The 19,943-nt window shown below is 38.1% G+C and overlaps 1 protein-coding gene across 1 annotated transcript; it reads left to right on the top strand.

The window, feature by feature from the left end:
• The first annotated feature begins 125 nt into the window (after positions 1-125).
• LOC114220758 (beta-defensin 115) lies at positions 126-2,069 on the top strand. The gene is made up of 2 exons (XM_028118833.1): positions 126-219; positions 1,873-2,069. The coding sequence occupies exons 1-2, from the start codon at positions 126-128 to the stop codon at positions 2,067-2,069; spliced, it is 291 nt and encodes a 96-aa protein (XP_027974634.1).
• The last annotated feature ends 17,874 nt before the right edge of the window (positions 2,070-19,943 follow it).

Raw genomic sequence — 19,943 nt, forward strand, 5'->3', positions numbered from 1 at the left:
TTGCTGACCCACAAGCTGATGGGTGGTGGAGCACTCTGCCCTTCTCTGATTTATTGTCCATGACTCAGCCTTAACCAAGACAATAAAATGCAGAGTGAAGACGAGCCTTTCCTGGCACATTCAGTATGCTGCTGGATCGTTCCTCACTCCTCTCAGGATACATTAAACTCTTGTTCCTGACCTTAGCTGTCCTTGTGCTCCTGGTTCAGGCTTCCCCAGGTAACCAGACAATGGAGAGGAGGGAAGAGGGAGTGAAAATGGGGTTCTAGTCATAGAATCATTGGAAAACTGAACATATGTGGCAGTGAGGACAACCCATAGAGATGACTGAGATCTAATGAAAAGCCTTATAATGAATATGCCCGGTAATAAGGGCAGTCTGTCATTCCTGGCTACGATGGTGTTTTTCATGATGGCAAATACTGGCAGAGCCTAGGGTTTCTTGTATGAAGTCCCTTCCATATGCAGAAGCAACTGCAGCATCCCTAGTGTCCTTAATATCCTTGGCCCAAATGTCAACAGGGTCTCTTCCCTCCATCTCTCACTTCAACCTACTTCTAACTGATACCACCTCTGGCAGTAACCAGTCCCATTACTTTACCTCTCATTGTTATATGGCTTCGAATGTTCCTTTAAAGCAATCAGAAGAGGCATCTTGCTCTTGTCTTAGAATATGTAGTGAAAAATTTGTGGGTTGATGTTGGCTATCTAGAGGTTTGTAAAAAATAGGCTCAAGGTGTCGAGCTGGGGTTAGGGCAGAAGATTCTGAATTCCAGACTGAACATGACCATAGCTCTGTAACAATATGATAGGTTTTATAGCTGAATGGTGAATGACTTTCTGATGGAAATGTTTTCTGCTTAGGCTTCCTGGGGGTTCTAAAGTTTATGATTATCAATTCCATGATTTCCCTCTGGATCATTGCTGCTGGAAGTTGCATCCTCTCAGATCAGCTTTTCAAACTGAAAGTCTTTGTCAATCACTCAGTTGTTCTAGAAGTAAAAGAAGATAGTTCTGGGCTAATCCTGAGTTGATTTCAACTTGTCTTAAATTCTGGTAAGGGCAAATTAGTTTTGAGGAGGGAGTTGCAGCCGCAAAAGACATTTTGGGGGAAAGAATCTGCACATTGATTCATGGAATCAGAGTCAGATTTTTCCAGTCTGAATGTCCTGGTAAGAAAGAGAGAATTGGGAATTATCTCCCAGGAGGGGAGTTTGGGGAAAATCCTACTTAAGTAGAGAAAATCAAGATACTATAATCTCTCAAATGAACCCAGTGTGCTGGGGAAGCTGTGTTTTATAGATCTAGATGGGGCTGAGTCACAGTGTCTTATAAGGGCAGAGTTTTATACCATCCAGAACGTCAGCCTGCAGGTCGGCAGTATAAATTAATCCTTCAGTGTTCAAAGTCCTGTTCTAGGGCATCATTTGGGGCATGCAATTAGAACAGTGCCTGGCACATACTCTGGTGCTCAACAAGTTGCTGTTGAGTGAATAATGAATTGAGAGGGGAAAAAATAGATAATTGAAGGTATAGGTCCAAGAACCTAGATTTGGGGGACAAGGAGGAACCAGTGTTGGCAAGACTGAAAAATGACAAAGATGAAAACATCACAAGCACAGAAATAAAGTCCAGTTAGAGCTGGTTGAAGGAAGGGAGATAACTACACATATCTAGTACATTTCAAGACCAGCATTAGGCATTCTACATCCACAGATTTATTTAATTTTCCCAAGAATGCCATTACATTTCAGTAGTTCATCCTAACTATTATTACTACAATATACAATACAATACTAACACCCCTAGTATTATAGTCTTTACTCTCTTTTATGTATTTGTTTATTCATCTTTTTGGGGTTTCTGTGATAGATGGCTGGATCAAAAGATGCAGTTATAGAATTGGCAGCTGCAGACAATCTTGCAAAGAAAATGAGAAAAAGAAAGAAAAATGTGGGTGGGGCAAAAAAATTGGCTGCATCCCTGATGTAAAACATTTACCCTCATACCCTGTTGAGAAACAACAGATGACATGTGAGGCTAAGGCAAGAACAGCTGAGCGTCCATAAAACTCCTGACACAAGACTTTTAACAGCCAGAATAATGAGTCGGTGAAGTGGCTGTCTAGGGCAACTGCATGGTCCTTAGATCCTTAGACACCTGCAGGATCTTCACATGGTCCATTAAAGAAAATATGCTCATTCCAGCTCTCATTATATCCTGTCTCTCTAATCCTCTGTAGCCTGACATTGCTAGGTTGTGTCAGGACATGACTGATGTTCTTTGGTTTTCACTGTAAGACTATTTTATAGGACCTACATCCTGAATTCCTAAGTCTCTGACCAGGTGCTACTAGGTCCCTCAACGTGGAAGTTTTCCAGGCTAATGCAGATTCCACCTTGGCCACACCTTGTCTAAGACTCATCCTAGAATCTTGAGATAGGCCAGTGTGGTCCAGAGGTCTTTTGCCTCTTTAGCTCAAGGTTCAACCCCAGGCTCTGCCTCATGGGCTCACTTCTGGAACTTACCCCTTACCCCAATTCCTTAATCACACTTAGCTCTCCAAAGATTGGCATGCCCTCTGACCAGGAAGCAACCGTTGCCACCCCACCCAAGTGGAAGGGGAAAACAGTAAAACAAAACAAAGAACAAACAAAAAAACCAACCAACCCCCAAAAACAAAAAACAAACACCCCCAACCTCCACATTTACTGAGAATTTACTTATTGTGTGCAAAGCCTTGTCCTAAGTACTTTACGTACCTAATCTCCTTTTTTCCTAACAGCTCCATGAGGTTAGAATTTAGTATTATGTTCTTTTGCCAGAAGAGGAAACGAAGTCACAGAGAGTTTAAGTGACTTGACCCAAGTACCGTTGGCCACTGATCTAGTCCTGCTGGTTCAGTAGCAAGACTTTGAACCCATGATGCCTGAGTTCAGATGTTATGCTTCCTCAAAGCGGAAAATTTGCTGCAGTGAGAGAAGCTCACTGTGCTCTTCCCGCCCAGAACCAACGTCCTTAATGTGGAAGGTGTGGCGAAAGGCAAAGCCTTGTGAGCCTCCTTGTGGTTAAAATGTATAACAAATCCAGCCCTAACTTGTATATCCAGGCACAAACAGAAGTGATCCCAAGTTATAGTTAAGGAAGGAGTTGTTCCCACTTAGTAGACAGTCTTAGTTCAGAGACCAGTGCCAGTCAGGTCTAATGGTGAAAATTATCCCTTGCCTCTGTTGACATAATTATCTGGAGGACACAGTCTGAAGACAAGGTGCAGCAATTCTCACAATCACGACAGCTTCTAACCATTCAACCCATTTCTCAAAGTCCTTTCATATCAGTTTCCTCATTTCCCCCCACTGTAATACCACCATATAACATTCATGTCCCAAACCTTAGAAGATGTCCTTAGGATATCTGGAGAATGGATCAGAGACTGGGTCTCCAATTACCTAGGCGCAGTGATGCCAAGTAATATTTCAGCTTCAACCTTGACCACACCGACAGCTGTAGAAAAGCCTGAGAAGCCACCGTTCTTGTACAAGTTTTTACGTATTTTTGGCTAGAGAAATTATGCTTACAAATGGACTCAGGAGTCTTAGAGAGTTGTGTAAACATGCCTCCAGACCATAGTCCCAAAGAATTGAAAAGGGTGCAGGGGGAATTCAAATGCACTAATAGTATGTGACTATGTCATCTTACCACTCTGAGCCACATTTTGCCCATCCGCAAAATGGAAGTGTTGGACTAGATTATAAACTCCATATGCCTTTCAACTCTTAAAGCCTTCTTCATTGTTTGTAGTGAAAATCCATTCTCTACCTATGACTTCAGATGCCACTTTAGAAAGCGAAGACATGGAGGATGAAGAGACTGATAAACAGGAAAGTGACCTCCACCTAAGTACTCAGATCATAATCCTAAAATATATCTTAGTGACCTTCTTGTTCCTCACTGCCCCCCCCACATCATGTTGGCCACGAAAACCTTCCACATCTGCCTCCATAGCACCTGTTTTTCATCCCTGCCTCTGCTATTCTGATTCAGCCATCATCTTTTCTTGCCCATTGTTATTGGCTGACTGTGTCCCCTTAAATTCATATAGTCAAGTCTTAATCCCCAGTACCTCAGAACATGACTGCATTTGGAGATAGGGTCTAAATTTAAAGAAGCAATTAAATTAAAGTGAGATAATTAGGGTGAACCCTAATCCAATATGGCTGGCATTCTTATAAGAAGAGGAGATGTGGACACAGAAGAAAAACCATGTGAGGGTACAGAAAGAAGACAGCCATCTACAAGCCAAAGACCAAGGCCTCAGAAGAAATCAACCCTGCCAACACCATTCTACCTCTGAAACTAATTATAAAAAAAAGAAAAGAAAAGAAAAACCCTGCCAACACCTTGATCTCGGACTTTTAGCTTCCAGAATTGTGAGAAAATAAATTTCTGTTGTGTCAGCCCCTAAGCCTGTGATACTTTGTTGTGGAGCCCTGGCAGATTAATATACACATACTGTAACATGTACACCCTACCTGTCTCTTTGTCTGCCATCACACCTTTGACTCACTCCACTGTTCCCATACAGTTGCTGTGGATCATTTCTAAAACCCAGATCTGAAATTTTATTTTTCCTTTCAAACTTTTCAAAAGCTGTGCACGATGATTACAGAAATCAATTCTCAGCTTCCTTTATGATAATCCCTGTTCACCTCAGTACTCTCCCTTTCCATTCCCACCATGGACCTCACAGACAACTTGTGTTCTTTGAGATTAACGTGTTTCTTGCCCTTTTTAAAATAGGCTTCCCCTTTTGCTGGGAAGGTTCTTCTTGCAAAACAAACATATACTTCTCTGTAAGTTTCACCTAGTCAGTACTTCTACCTGCCCTAAGCCATGTATATTCATTTATTCCTTCTTTCCCAGCCCAAAGGGATCCGTTTTTAAATTTACTTTAATTTTTATTACAAATACAAATTGCTTGTATTTAAGGCATACAATGTGATGATTTAATATACGTATACACACTCAAGTTAATTTAACACATCTATCACCTCATAGTTACCTTTTTTGTAGATAAGGACACTTAAAATCTACTCTCTTAGCAAATTTCAAGTATACAGTAAATTTTTTAAAAAGATTTTATTTATATATTTGAGAGAGAGAGAATGAGAGATAGAGAGCACGAGAGGGAAGAGGGTCAGAGGGAGAAGCAGACTCCCTGCTGAGCAGGGAGCCCGATGTGGGACTTGATCCCGGGACTCCAGGATCATGACCTGAGCCGAAGGCAGTCGCTTAACCAACTGAGCCACCCAGATGGCCTACAGTAAATTTTTAGTAACAACAGTCACCCTGTACGTTAGATCACCAGAACTTATTCCATAACTGAAATTTGTACCCTTTGACCAATATCTCTCCATTTCATGCCCACCCCCCTCCAAGACCTGGCAAACACCTTTCTGCTCTTTTTTGTGAGTTCAACTAATTTAGATTCACCATGTAAGTGAGATCACACAAGATTTGTTTTCTGTGTCTGGTTTATTTCCCTTAGCATAATGTCCTCCACATTCATCCAAGTTGTCCAAAATGGCAGGATTTCCTTCTTTTTAACACTGAATAATATTCCACTGTATATATGTGTACTTATATATGTACATGTGATATATAGAGTTCAAATTTTCTTTATCCATCCATCCATTCATCCAAACACTTAGGTTGTTTCCATGTCTTGGCTATGTGAATAAAAATGCAGTGACCAAGGGACTGCAGTTATCTCCTCAAGATACTGTTTCATTTCCTTCAGATATATACCCAGAAGTGGAACTGCTGGATCATAAGATAGTTTCATTTTTAACTTTTTGAGGAACTTCCATACTATTCTTCATGATGGTTGTATCAATGCACATTCCACCAACAGTGTACAAGGGCCCCCTTTTCTTTACATCATTGTGAACCCTTGTTATCTTTTGTCTTTGGCGTAATAGCCATCCTAACAGGTTGAATGAATATCTCATTGTGGTTTTGATTTACATTTCCCTGATGATTAGTGATGTTGAGTACCTCTTCACATACCTGTAGACCATTTGTATATCTTCTTTGGGAAAATGTCAGTTCAGTGGGTCCTTTGCCCATTATTTAACTGAATTGTTTGTTTTTTTGCTACTGAGTTGTGTGAGTTCTTTTTATATTTTGGATATTAACTCCTTATCAGATGTATAGTTTTTAAATATTTTCTCCTCTTCTGGAGGTTGCTTTTTCACTCTGTTGATGGTTTTCTTTGCTGTGCAGAAACTTGTTAGTTTGATGTAGTCCCACTTACTTCTGCTTCTATTGTCTTTGCTTTTTTTTTTTAAGAGAAAATTGTATTGCCATTAGATTGCCAAATGCTTTTGTAGTCAAATCCAAAAAATCATTTCCAATGTCATGTAGCTTTAATCTATGGGGTTTTTTGGTAGAAGCTCTATGGTTTTAGGTCTTCTGTTTAAGTCATTAATCAGTTTTGAGTTGATGTTTTTGATATGGTATAAGAGAAGTGTCCAATTTTATTATGTTGCATGTGGATACCCAATTTTTCCAATAACATTATTGAAGAGATTAGCCTTTCCTCACTGTGTATTCTTTATGACTTTGTAAAAACTAGTAGGCCATACATATGTGAGTTTATTTCTGGGCTGTTCCATAGGTCTAATGTGTCTGTTTTTATGCCAGTACCGTAATGTTTTGATTACTATAGCTTTGTAGTATATTTGAAATCAAGAAGTGTGATGCTTCTAGCTTTGTTCTTTCTCAAGATAGCTTTGGCTATTTGGAGATTTTTGTGGTTCCATGTGAATTTTAGGATTGTTTTCTCTATTTCTGTGAAAAAAAACATTGGAACCCTCAGTTTGTTCCTTATAGTTAAGGGTCTCTTATGGTTTGCCTCCCTCTCTGTTTTTATCTTATTTTATTTTTCCTTCCTTTCCCTATGTTCATCTGATTTGTTTCTTAAATTCCGCATATGAGTGAAATCATATGGTATTTGTCTTTCTCTGATGGACTTATTTGCTGGAGGGAAAGTGGGTGGTATGATGGGGTAATTGGGTGATGGGCATTAAGGAGGGCACTTGATGTAATGAGCACTGGGTGTTATATGCAACTGATGAATCACTAAATTCTACCCCTGAAACTAATGGCCTATTGTATACCTTTTCAATTTAACCACCTGGTGACTGTACTGGGGTATCCCATTATGGCTATAATTTGCATTTTCTTGATGTAGAAATTAACTTGAACACATTTTCATATATTTATTAACCACTTGGTTACTCTCTTCTGCGAAATATCTGTTGTTCAAGTCTTTTCTCCTGGGTTGTCTCTCTTTTCCTATTGATCTGTGGGTGTCCTTTTTATATTCCAGGTATGAGTTCTTTGTAAGATTATAAGTATATGTATTATACTATTTTCTCCAATTCTCTGACTTGCTTTTTCTTTCTTTCAATGCTATCATTTGGTGATTTTTTTTCCTTCTTGGTCAGCACTCAGAAAGAAAAAACACAGCTGACATCTGGTATTTGCACTAGTTGCTACCAGTTGGGCCATGTTGTTTCCCTCCTGAACATAAACAAGTTCACAGACTCTTAAAGTCAGTAAAGGACTCTCTGTGACCGAGATGGAATAAAATGTCTTATATCCTTATAGTTAAGCCTGTCTCTTGTAAGCAGCATATGGTTGAGCTTTCTTTCTTATCCAGCTTGGAAATATTAGTCTAAAAACTCTATTTGAGCTTTTAGTTGATTTGCATTTAAATTATTTAATTTACTCCAAAGAAGACATACAAATGGCCAACAGACACATGCAAAAAATGCTCCACATCACTTGTCATCAGGGAAATACAAATCAAAACCACAATGAGATACCAGAGTGGCAAAAATTAACAAGACAGGGAACAACAAATGTTGGCGAGGATGTGGAGAAACAGGAACTCTCTTATACTGTTGGTGGGAATGCAAGCTGGTGCAGCCACTCTGGAAAACAGTATGGAGGTTCTTCAAGAAGTTAAAAAATAGAGCTACACTACGGCCCAGCAATTGCACTACTGGGTATTTATGCCAAAGATACAGATGTAGTGAAAAGAAGGGGCAACTGCACCTCAATGTTCATAGCAACAATGTCCACAATAACCAAACTGTGGAAGGAGCTGAGATGTCCTTCAACAGATGAATGGATAAAGAAGATGTGGTTCATATATACAATGGAATATTACTTAGCCATCAGAAAGGATGAATACCTACCATTTACAATGACATGGATGGAACTGGAGGGTATTATGCTAAGTGAAATAAGTCAAGCAGAGAAAGACAATTATTATATGGCTTCACTCGTATGTGGAATATAAGAAACAATACAGAGGATCATAGGGGAAGGGAGAGAAAACTGAATGGGAAGAAATCAGAGAGGGTGACAGACTACAAGAGACTCTTGACTACAGGAAACAAATTGAGGGGTGTGGAAAGGGAGGTGGGTGGGGGGATGGGGTAACTGGGTGATGGGCATTAAGGAGGGCACGTGATATGATGAGCACTGGGTGTTATATGCAACTAATGAATCATTGAACACTACATCAAAAACTAATGATGTACTATATGTTGGCTAATTGAATTTAAATTAAAAAAAAGTCTATTCTTCGGGTAAAAAATGTTACATCCCTGCCCTGCCACTTTCTTGGGCAATGTATCAAACCTTCTGAGCTTCAGAATCCTTTTCAATGAAGTGGATATTATTTAATACTACCCTTCTCATAACATTGTAAAGACAAATAAGATAAAGTATACAACACACCTAATGTAGTGTTATACTCATTATATGTAATATATGATAAATACATTTATTGTACTTGAAAAAAAAGACAGGTTCTGTCGCAGGACCTATCACAAATGCAGAAATGTCCTCCAATGTCCATCATTTTTGCATGTGCCGGCTTTTTCTATAAAGCCTCCCCTCTCTTTTCTCCTGCTACCAGTTTTCTAGGTCTCTATAAACAATGCCTTAGAAACAATGTTTGTATTTCTCTAAACTTTTTTCTCTACACTGGAATGATGATGATAGTCAAGTTTACTCCCTTACTTATATTAAAATCAAGCTAACAATTCTTGACATATTTATGAAAATCATAATAGGTAACAATAAAGTATTAATGTATTTGATTAATTTCATATATTTAATTATAAGCACAAATGACAATTTCAATCATCTCATATAAAAATAATGTCTGATGACTGAACACTGAAGTTCTCAACTTCTGTCTAAATGCAGGATTCAGAAAGACATAAACATATTCTTCCTGATGTCTTCATTGGGTGTGAGACTTCCAGAAGAGCAGAATGAGGAGCTCAGCAAATCCTCTCCTCAAAAATGAATCATAGGGTCCTTCAATATGGAAGTGGAAGGCAGAAAAACAGATAGATAGAATGATATGATATGATAAGACCCAGTGTTGGTGGCTTTGAGGATGGAAGAAGGGACCCAGAAGCTAAGGAATGTAGGGAGTCTCTAGAAGCTGGAAAGGGCAAGGAAACAGGTATTCCTTTCAGCCCTGGAATTCAGCCTCGCCTGCACTTTGATTTCACCCCTACAAGACTCATTTGGACTCTAAATTACAGAACTGTAAAATAATAAATTCTGCTGTGGTAAGTCACTAAGTTTGTTGTAATTTATTGCAGCACTCATAGAACACTAATACAGCAGGTGAGATATTGGACTTAGAAAAGAAAGACTTCTGTGCAATCAAATATATTCAGGAACTAAAAGAAACCACTTAAAGAATTAACATGAAATATAATGACAACAAAATAAATATGATAATAGCTCATCCAATTGCAAATATAGGTGAAATGATAGAAATTTTTTTAAAAGAACTAAATAGAAATTCAAATAAAAATTCTGGGGTGGAAACATACAATAACTGAAATTAAATATACACTACAGGGGCTTAACAGAAGATTTAATCTGGAAGATGAAATAATCAGTGAACTTTAAGATAGTTCAATTGAGAGTATTCAGTCTGAAGAGCAGTGAGAAAAAAAGAATGAGAAAATGAATAGCACCTTGGGGATCAGTGAGATACTATGAATATTATCAATATATGTGTAATGGGAGCTTCAGAAGGAGAGAGGAGAGAAAAAGAGGAAGAAAAACTATTTGAAGAAATAATGGTCACAAACTTCTATATTTTATCAAAATAATGAGGACAACATTAATGTACATATTAAACAAGTTTAGTAAACTCCAAGTAGGATAAGTTCACACCTAAACAAATCATTATCATCATGATTAAACTTTTGAAAGGAAAAAACAAAGAGAAAATCTTGAAAACAGGAAAAAAAAACCAATATACAAAATTCAGTTTTGTTTCTATACACTAACAATGAACTAAGGAAGGAATGAAGAAAAACTGATCTTTGACCTGAGTGCTGAGAATACACAATGAGGAAAGAACAGTCTCTTCGATAAATTATGTTAGAACAACTGGATATCTACATGCAAAAGAATTAAGTTGGACTCCTTTCTTAGACTAGACACAAAAATTAACTCAAAATAGTCTAAAGACTTAAATGTAAGACTTCAAACTGTAAAACTCCTAAAAGGAAACATAGTGGGAAACTTCATGGCATTAGTATTAGCAATTATTTCTTGGATTTGACACCAAAACCACAGGCAACAGAAGCAAAATAAAGCAAAAATAAAGAAGTGGCACCACATCGTGGTATGTCATGGAAGATTTTATAACCCTGGCCTTGAAGTCACTTCTCTCCACATTCCACAGCTCAGAATTAGACATATTGCTCTATCTAACTGCAAGAGACTGGGATATTGCCAATAAGGACAAATGGACTGGTGAGGAACAGTGTATGTCATGGGCCATGATCTCATCTGCTGCCATTCTATCATGTCACTCTGACCCTGATCAAGATCTCTGGAGGCTCCAACCACATCTCAGTAATTCAAAGTAAGAAGAATATTCATCTAAAGGGAAGTGCAAGGAGGTACAACAAAGTCCCAATAATGTCCATCATGAATTTTTATACCTTTTTTAGATGTCAAAAGATTACGTATTTCCTCTAAAATATTTTTTTTTCATTTTTTCTTTCCTCATGTCCCTGCTCATGCCCTAAGTGCAGATTTGTAATGCCTATTGGGTATTCTAGCACTGTTGTCTCCATTTGTTCTTTTTCTCTATCCACAAATATTAGGGGAGCACCTGATAGAATAACTAATAGCTAAGATTGGCATCTTCCTGTCCCCCAGTGGAAATGTGTGTCAGGATCAAAATCTCCAATGATTATTTTCCAACAGGCAGTTGCAAGGTCAGTGTATCAGTTAACTTCTCCTGAATAAAAAAGCACCATAAAACTTAGAGGCTTGAATAAATCATTCTATTTAGCTCATGATTCTGTGCATTGACTTGGCAATTCTTCTGGTCTGGACAAGCTTGACTGATCTCTACTGGGCTGTACATATGTTCATGCTCAGCTGGTGGTTGAGTCGTTTGATGATCTAGGATAACATTACTCATATATCTGACATTTGATTGGATGTCATTCAGGGCACCTTAGTTCTCCTCTATATAGCATCTCCACTTCCAGCAGGTTGGTTTGAGTTCATCAATTGAGCAAACTTTCAGGATCACAAGTGCAGCAATAGATTGAGACCAATGCATGAGAATTTTTCAAGCCTATGTTTGCATTATTTTTGCTAACATCCATTGGCCTAAATAAATCACCTGGCCAAGCCCACAGTCAAATGGTGGCAAAAAAGCTCTACCTCTTTTTTTTTTATGTTATGTTAGTCACCATACATTACATCATTAGTTTTTGATGTAGTGTTCCATGATTCATTGTTTGCGTATAACACCCAGTGCTCCATTCAATATATATCCTCCTTAATACCCATCACCAGGCTATCCCATCCCCCCACCGCCCTCCCCTCTAAAACCCTCAGTTTGTTTGTCAGAGTCCATAGTCTCTCATGGTTCCTCTCCCCTTCCCCCCCCCTTCATTTTTCCCTTCCTACTATCTTCTTTTTTTTTTTAACATATAATGTATTATTTGTCTCAGAGGTACAGGTCTGAGATTCATCAGTCTTACACAATTCACAGTGCTCACCATAGCACATACACTTCCCAATGTCTATCACCAACACCCCATCCCTCCCACCCCCACCTCTTAATGAGAGAATCTGCAACACCCCATTGCAAGGGCATCAATGCAGAGAGGGGCAGAATTTGTAGCCTTTTTACCATCTTCAGTGGTGACAGAGTTTCCTTTAAAGATCTTCTTCACATTAATAAATACATCATTATTATTATTAATAACTCACTTTGGGGCCTCAATTTCTGAGGGATAAATAAATCTTTGATATTGAGATTTCAAGGTTTGTTACCTTTGCATAGCCTAGCTTAACTGAAAAGATGTAGGACAAAGCCTCCCTCTGCTGGACTGATATGTGGCTAACTTGCATACTGAAAAGTTTCAGGAAAAAAAATCATGTTTTTTAAGAATAGGACCATAATAATTGCAAGTCAGCATGGTGTGAATATCTTTGCAGAGAATTCTGGCCATAACCCTAAGTCTCTTAGGTCTTTTTTAAAATAATCATTTTAATTGAAGTATAACTTGTCTATAGAAAAGTACAAAAATCGTAAGTATATAGTCTGGTGAATTATCCAAAATGAACAAGCCCATGTAACCATTACCTTGTGTGCATTCCCACCAACAGTGTAAGAGGGTTCCCCTTTCTCCACAACCACACCAGCACTTGTTTCCTGTCTTGTTAATTTTGGCCATTCTAACTGGTGTAAGGTGGTATCTCATTGTGGTTTTGATTTGTATTTCCCTGATGGCTAGTGGAGGTTCCTCAAGACATTAAAAATAGAGCTACCCTATGACCCAGTGATTGCACTACTAGGTATTTACCCCAAAGATACAGCTGTAGTAAAAAGAAGGGGCAAATGCACCCGTGTTCATAGCAGCAATGTCCATAATAGCCAAACTGTGGAAGGAACTGAGAGATGTCCTTCAACAGACAAATGAACAAAGACGATGTGGTACATATATACAATGGAATATTACTCAGCCATCAGAAAAGATGAATACCCACCATTTGCATTGACATGGATGGAATCAGAGGGTATTATGCTAAGTGAAATAAGTCAAGCAGAGAAAGACAATTATCATATGGTTTCACTTATTTGTGGAACATAAGGAATAGGGCAGAGGACCATAGGGAAAGGGAAGAAAAACTGAATGGGAGGAAATCGGAGAGGGAGACAAACCATGAGAGACTATGGACTCTGGGAAACAAACTGAGGGTTGCAGAAGGGAGGTGGGTAGGCAGATGAGGTAACTGGGTGATGGGCATTAAGGAGGGCACATGATATGATGAGCACTGGGTGTTATACACAACTAATGAATCATTGAACACTACAACAAAAACTTATGATGTACTATATGCTGGCTAACCGAACATAATAAAAAAATAGAACTTTACCAGCATTATGGAAGTTCATCTTATTTTCCCTTGCCAGAGTTATCACTATCCTATTTCTAATGCCATACAAATTTTTCTTATTTATATAAATATATATATAATATATAAAAGGGAATCATGGCTCTCTTCACTCATCATTGTGTTCTTGAGATTAATCCATGTTGTGTGGAGAAATAGTCTATTTTCTTTGCAATACAGTATATTTATTCTCGTTGACATGCTTTAGAGTTAAGATAATCCTTCTATGTATGTTTTTGTATGTGCCTTTTGGTGAAAATATGTATTCATTCCTGTTATGTATATCCTTAATGTGGATATAGTGAAGCATATGGAATTTATATGTTCAGTTTTCACTTATATTCCTACCAGCAGTATAAGAGGGTCCCAGTCCCTCCATAGTCTCACCGACATAGGGAATTGTCATGCTTTCAGCCATTTTGGCATATGCTGAGTAACATCTCACTGAGGTTTCATTGGCTTTTCCTTGATAGCTAATGTGTATCGACACCCTGTCTTATGTTTAGTGGCCATTTAGATGCCCAGTTTGTGAAGTGCCTGCTCATGTCTTTTTCACTCTGTGTGGTAAGCAAGCAAGGTAAAATATAATCTCCTTTCCTCTGTACTGTCTACATCTACTGAACAATCTCAGAATTTTCATTGCTTTCTTAACTGGAGTCTTTTATCAAAATCTGTGGCTCCCACCTAACTCCCCTCCTCCAATCATGAATCTTCAGAGAATAAAACACAGACACAAGAGACTGGAATGCAATTTTATAGTGAAAATATTTGACAGGAGGGTTTCCAGAAGGGGATGTTGTTGAGGGCCTTCAGTAATAAGGCATACTTGTGGTGATTGTTTTCGACCACACAAATTCGTTCACTATTACTTGAGGAAGGGCAGTTGATTCTGTGGTAATGCAGCACTTTCCTTTGCCTCGACAGGCGTGAACTTCAGTTTCATCGTGTCTGCATCGTTCTCTGCATATTCCATAGCCTTGGTGACATTTAGTTGCTGGTTCTGTCTTCATTTTTCTGAGTACTTTTCTCATGCTTCCTGGGAAAGATATGGCTATGGTCAGTCTCTATGCAACCATGATCACAGAAGACAGAATGTGAAGTGCATAGGAGCTCGGATCAAAATCATCTAGATTCAACCCTGGGTGTTCTTATTTACTAGATCTTGGTCTTTGGACAAGTAACTTCAGCTCTCTGCCGCTTCATTTCCATCTGTACAATGGAAATAATAATAATAGAGACTACTTCTTAAGATTGTTGTGATTATTAAGTGAATTAACATATTTAAAGTGCTTAGAATAGTATCTGGCACTTAGTAAAAGGTGACTAAACATTAGCCTTTGTTGTAGTTATTGGTGGTGTTTTTCCTATTGCTATTATTACTAAAGGGATTTTCCTGAGAATTTAAGTCTACAAAATTTGCCTCTGTGAGCACTTGTTGGGCAAGTTCCCATTTACCTGAACAGATATGTGCTTCTAATGCTCAATTCCTTGGAGATAGCTAGCTTCTACTGTAAGGCAGGACACACACATATTGGTGCACATGTTTATCAGTGCTTCCATGCTTTGAAATAATAAATATGTGTTACAGGTGAAACCCTCTTTGCACTGACCCCCAAACAGGTATTGTGTCAGTGTGCACATTGGCATGGATACATGTGTATAACTCAATTTATTCACAGATCCACTATCACACACAAACTGAGCATGGACACACCCATTGTTGTGCATTCACAACCATGTATCAATGCACAGGTCAACAAACTAGTTACACCAATATATACATATGTATACAAGCCCTCTGCCTGAAAATATTTTATGGTACAGCTCCCAACATATAGCTACCATTCTGTAAGCATTACTCATTAGAAACAGTTAGCTATCTCAAAAAAAAAAAAAAAAAAAAAAGCCCTTTGGAAAGAATATGACTACTGTCAAACATTTTTAAAATATTTATTTATTTATTTATTGAGAGGGAGAAAGAGAGCACAAGTAGGAGAGGGGCAGAAAGAGAGGGAGAGGGACCAGCCAGCAGACTCCCTGCTGAGCACGATGTCCGTCGTCGTGGGGCTCAATCTCACAACCCTGAGATCATGACCTGAGCCTAAATCAAGAGTTGGATGCTTAACCCAGGTGGCCCTACTACTATAAAATATTAAAAACTATTTGTGCTGAGAATTTTTATATGTTACCTTAGTGAAAATTTACAGCATGCAGTCATTATCTCCATTTTTCAAATAAGAAAACTAAAGCACAAAGAGAGACCATGTTCCTGCTGAGGTTCCCAAGGTGGAAAAAGAGTGAGCCAAGATTTAATTTCTGGTCTACATGACTCAGAACTCTGGAATGACATCTGGAAGATGGTAGACTAGGAAACTTCGGACATCATTTCCCCCACAGAAACACCAAATAAGCATTATGTGGACCAAAGCAGCTTTGTGGGAATTCTAGAAACCAGTTAAGAAGTTGCATCAACAAAGCGAACACCTAAACAAGAAAAAGCCACATTCAGAATGGTAGGAACATTTGTGGCATTTTTGTTCATTCTTTCTCCATCCACTCCTTGGTGCAAGGTGGCATGGTCAGGAAGAAACCACCCAATTCCCAGCTCTTCCCTCAGCATAGAAGAAAAAAAGTGGAATTTTCTTCCAGTATTCTGGCTTACGTCAGGGCTGCCTGAGGAATTCATTTCTGCCTTGCTTGACTCAGAACATTGACAGGAATGATGGCACAGTTTGGATTACAGGTTGGAGACTGCTGAAGGCAGTGGTGAGCCCTGTGACTTAAGAGAATTCCAGGGGACAATAGTCCCATGGGAGCCTCAGGACAAGAGATTATGGAAAGAGGAATACAATAGAACACTTAAGGCCTTGACAATAAACAGATGTAAGTTTCTAAGAAAAATTAAGGCATTTAAAAGCAGCATGTATAATTGGGATTGGGGGAAGCACATGCACAGGTCCAGAGAGGACACATTCCTGGAAAATGCCTGAGAGGACCTTGAGCTTTCACAAGATAAGTGAAGTCTACCTCTGAAAGAGCCAGTAGGTAAAGACTTGGAAAGGGAACTGTTTTTCAAATGGCCAGTTTTCCAAAAAAAGATCGCAAGACATGCAAAGAACAGGGAAACATGACTAACTAAAAGAAACAAAATAAATCTCCAGAAACTTACCTCAAAGAAACAGGCCTCAGACTTACTGAAGACTTTAAAACAACTATCTCAAATATACATCAATGAGCTAAAGGAGAACATGGACAAACAACTAAAGAAAATCAGGAATATAACACATGAACAAAATTAAAATATCAACAAAGAGATATAAATTATGAAAATAGAATTAAACAGAAAATCTGGAGCTGAAAAATACAACAACTGAAATGAAAGTCATGGCAGGGTTTTAACAGCAGACACAGGAATTTCTACTACTCCCCCCCCACCCTTAAAACAAAACAAAACAAAACAAAAAAAACCCCTCAATTTGAACAACTACCTATGCACAAAAATGCATTGATAAGAGCCAGTGGATTTCAGGTGAACAATTACAGAACCTCAGTGAAGCACAAAAATAAGAAAAAAATGCACTGAGGAGGATAAGAAAGACAGAGTCACACTATCTCCATCACCCTCCTCCAAGCTCATGCAACCCAGTTCAGAGACAATTTCCCTGTGAGAGAAGGAGTGTAACCTGAGTGCCCAATTAGCATAAGTAAGGAAATAACAAACATCAGATTGGAACAAATGGAATAAAGGCAGAAAAAACAATAGAAAAAATCAACAAAACTTAGCTGGTTTTTTAAAAAGATAAACAAAATTGACAACCCTTAGCTAGATTAACTAAGAAAAAAAGAAAGAACAATTAAATAAAATAAGAAATTAAAGAGAGAAATTCTAAAAAAAAATAGAGAGAGAAATTCTAATTCACAGAACTGAAATACAAAATATCGTAAGAGACCACTACAATTATATGCCAACAAATTAGATAACCTATGAAAATTAGATAAAACCTATAAACATCCAACTTACTAAGATTAAATCATGAATAAATTTGAACACACTAATAATGAGTAAAGAGATTGAATCTGTAATTAAAAACCTCCCAATAAAGAAAAGTCCAGGACTAGATGATTTCACTGGTTAATTCCACCAAACATTTAAAGAAAAATTAACACCAATACTTCTCAAACTCTTCCAAAAAATGAAAGAGTAGAGAGAACACTCCCAAATTCATTTTATGAGGCCGGCATTGTTTTGATACCAAAGATAGTCAAGGACACTGAAAGCAAATGAAACTATAGGCCAATAACCCTGATGAATACAGATGCAAAAATTCTGAACAAAATATTTGCAAACCAAATTTAACAGCACGTTGAAAGGATCATACACATGATCAAGTGGGATTTATCCTTGGGAGGCAAGAACATTTCAACATATGCAAATCAATGAGATCCATTACATTAATAAAATGAAAGATAAAAATCATATGATTATCTAAATAGAGACAGAATAATTATTTGACAAATTTCAAAATAATTTCATGATAAAACTCTCAAGACATTGGGTATTCAAAGAATATACATCACCATAATAAAGGCCATATATGACAATCCAACAGCTAACATCATCCTGGATAGTGAAAGTTTGAAAGCTTTCCTGCTATGATCTGAACAAGACAAGAGTGTATACTCTCACTACTTCTTTTTTTTTTTTTAAGATTTTCTTTATTTGACAGAGACACAGCGAGAGAGGGAACACAAACAGGGGGAGTGGGAGAGGGAGAAGCAGGCTTCCCGCCAAGCAGGGAGCCCAATGCGGAGCTTGATCCCAGGACCCTGGGATCGTGACCTGAGCTGAAGGCAGATGCTTAACGACTGAGCCACCCAGGTGCCCCACTCTCACTACTTCTATTCATCATAGTACTAGATGTCCTAGCCACAGTGATTAGGCAAGAAAAAGAAATAAAAGTCATCCAAATCAGAAAGGAAGAAGTAAAATCATCACAAGTAAAGTCAAGGCCAGAGGAAGGATGCTTTGCAAGAGTGGCCCTGCAATTATAATAAACCTCTACTAGATGTGAATTTCTCAACTCTTCCTAATCCTGACCATCTAACACTCACATTTAGATACTGCCCCATTTATCCTCAGTACACAATCTGTGTTTTAAGACCAATTTAACAAGTCATAAATGATTTTTTAAAAATTTTATTTATTTATTTGACAGAGAGAGACACAGCGAGAGAGGGAACACAAGCAGGGAGAGTGGGAGAGGGAGAAACAGGCTTCCCCCTGAGCAGGGAGCCCCATGGGGGGCTCGATCCCAGGACCCTGGGATCATGACCTGAGCTGAAGGCAGATGCTTAATGACTGAGCCACCCAGGCCCCCCTAACAAGTCATAAATTAAATAACAACTACACCAGCAACTAAAAACCTGCAATGTGCCTTTTCTAAAGAGCTCCATCCAGGGCATGCATATGCATATGTGTAATATATATGTATAGCTTGGATTTTCTTATAGGAGAGATTGTTCAAAATAGTTCCTGGCAACCCTTGTGTGCTGCTGGTGGGATGCAAATTGGTGCAGCCACTGTGAAAAACAGTATGGAGCTTCCTTAAAAAGTTAAAAATAGAAATACCATATGATCTAGTAATTCCACTACTGTGTGTTTACCCAAAGAAAATGAAAACACTAATTCAAGAAGATACATGCTCTCCTAGGTTTACTGCAGCATTATTTACAATAGCCAAGATAAGGAAGCAACTTAAGTGTCCATCAATAGAGGAATGGATAAGGAAGACATGGTGTGCATATAGATACAATGGACTATTACTCAGCCATAAAAAAGAATGAGATCTTTCCATTTGCAGCAACATGGCTGGATCTAGAGGGTATAATCCTAAGTGAAATAAGTCAGTCAGAGAAAGACAAATACCATATGATTTCACTCTTACATGGAATTTAAGAAACAAAATGAACAAATGAAAAAAAAAAAAAAAGAGAGAGAGACTCTCAACAAAAAACCAGACTCTTAAATACAGAAAATGAACTGGTGGTTGCAAAAGGGGAGGTGGGAGATGGGTAAAATAGATAAAGGAGATTAAGAGCACACTTATCTTGATGAACACTGAGAAATGTATAGAATTGTTGAATCATATTGTACACCTGAAACTAATATAACACTGTATGTTAATTATATTTAAATTAAAGATAGTTCCTAGCAATGAATTCTTTCAGATGAACATGTTAAATAATCATTAAGATCATTAAGGAAGCAGAACCACTTATAATTCTTGAAGCATGAAATTTTGCTTTCATTTTATTTGTAAACCCACTTGCAGTGACCATAACTACTCTAATGTTTTACTGAGCATGGGAACAAGTATACCTTAAGGAAGAGAAGGATAGGAAAT

The sequence above is a fragment of the Eumetopias jubatus genome, unplaced genomic scaffold (assembly GCF_037043125.1).
Source record: "Eumetopias jubatus isolate StellerSeaLion01/CBP00866 unplaced genomic scaffold, mEumJub1_p1.0 scaffold_9, whole genome shotgun sequence".
In the NCBI taxonomy this organism is placed as follows: domain Eukaryota; kingdom Metazoa; phylum Chordata; class Mammalia; order Carnivora; family Otariidae; genus Eumetopias; species Eumetopias jubatus.

Excerpts from the sequence above, each read along its gene's own strand:
- LOC114220758 (XM_028118833.1), top strand. The coding sequence starts at position 126 with ATGCTGCTGGATCGTTCCTCACTCCTCTCAGGATACATTAAACTCTTG. Across the intron at positions 220-1,872 it reads CCTGGTTCAGGCTTCCCCAG|ATGGCTGGATCAAAAGATGC; the intron begins GTAACCAGACAA and ends TTTCTGTGATAG.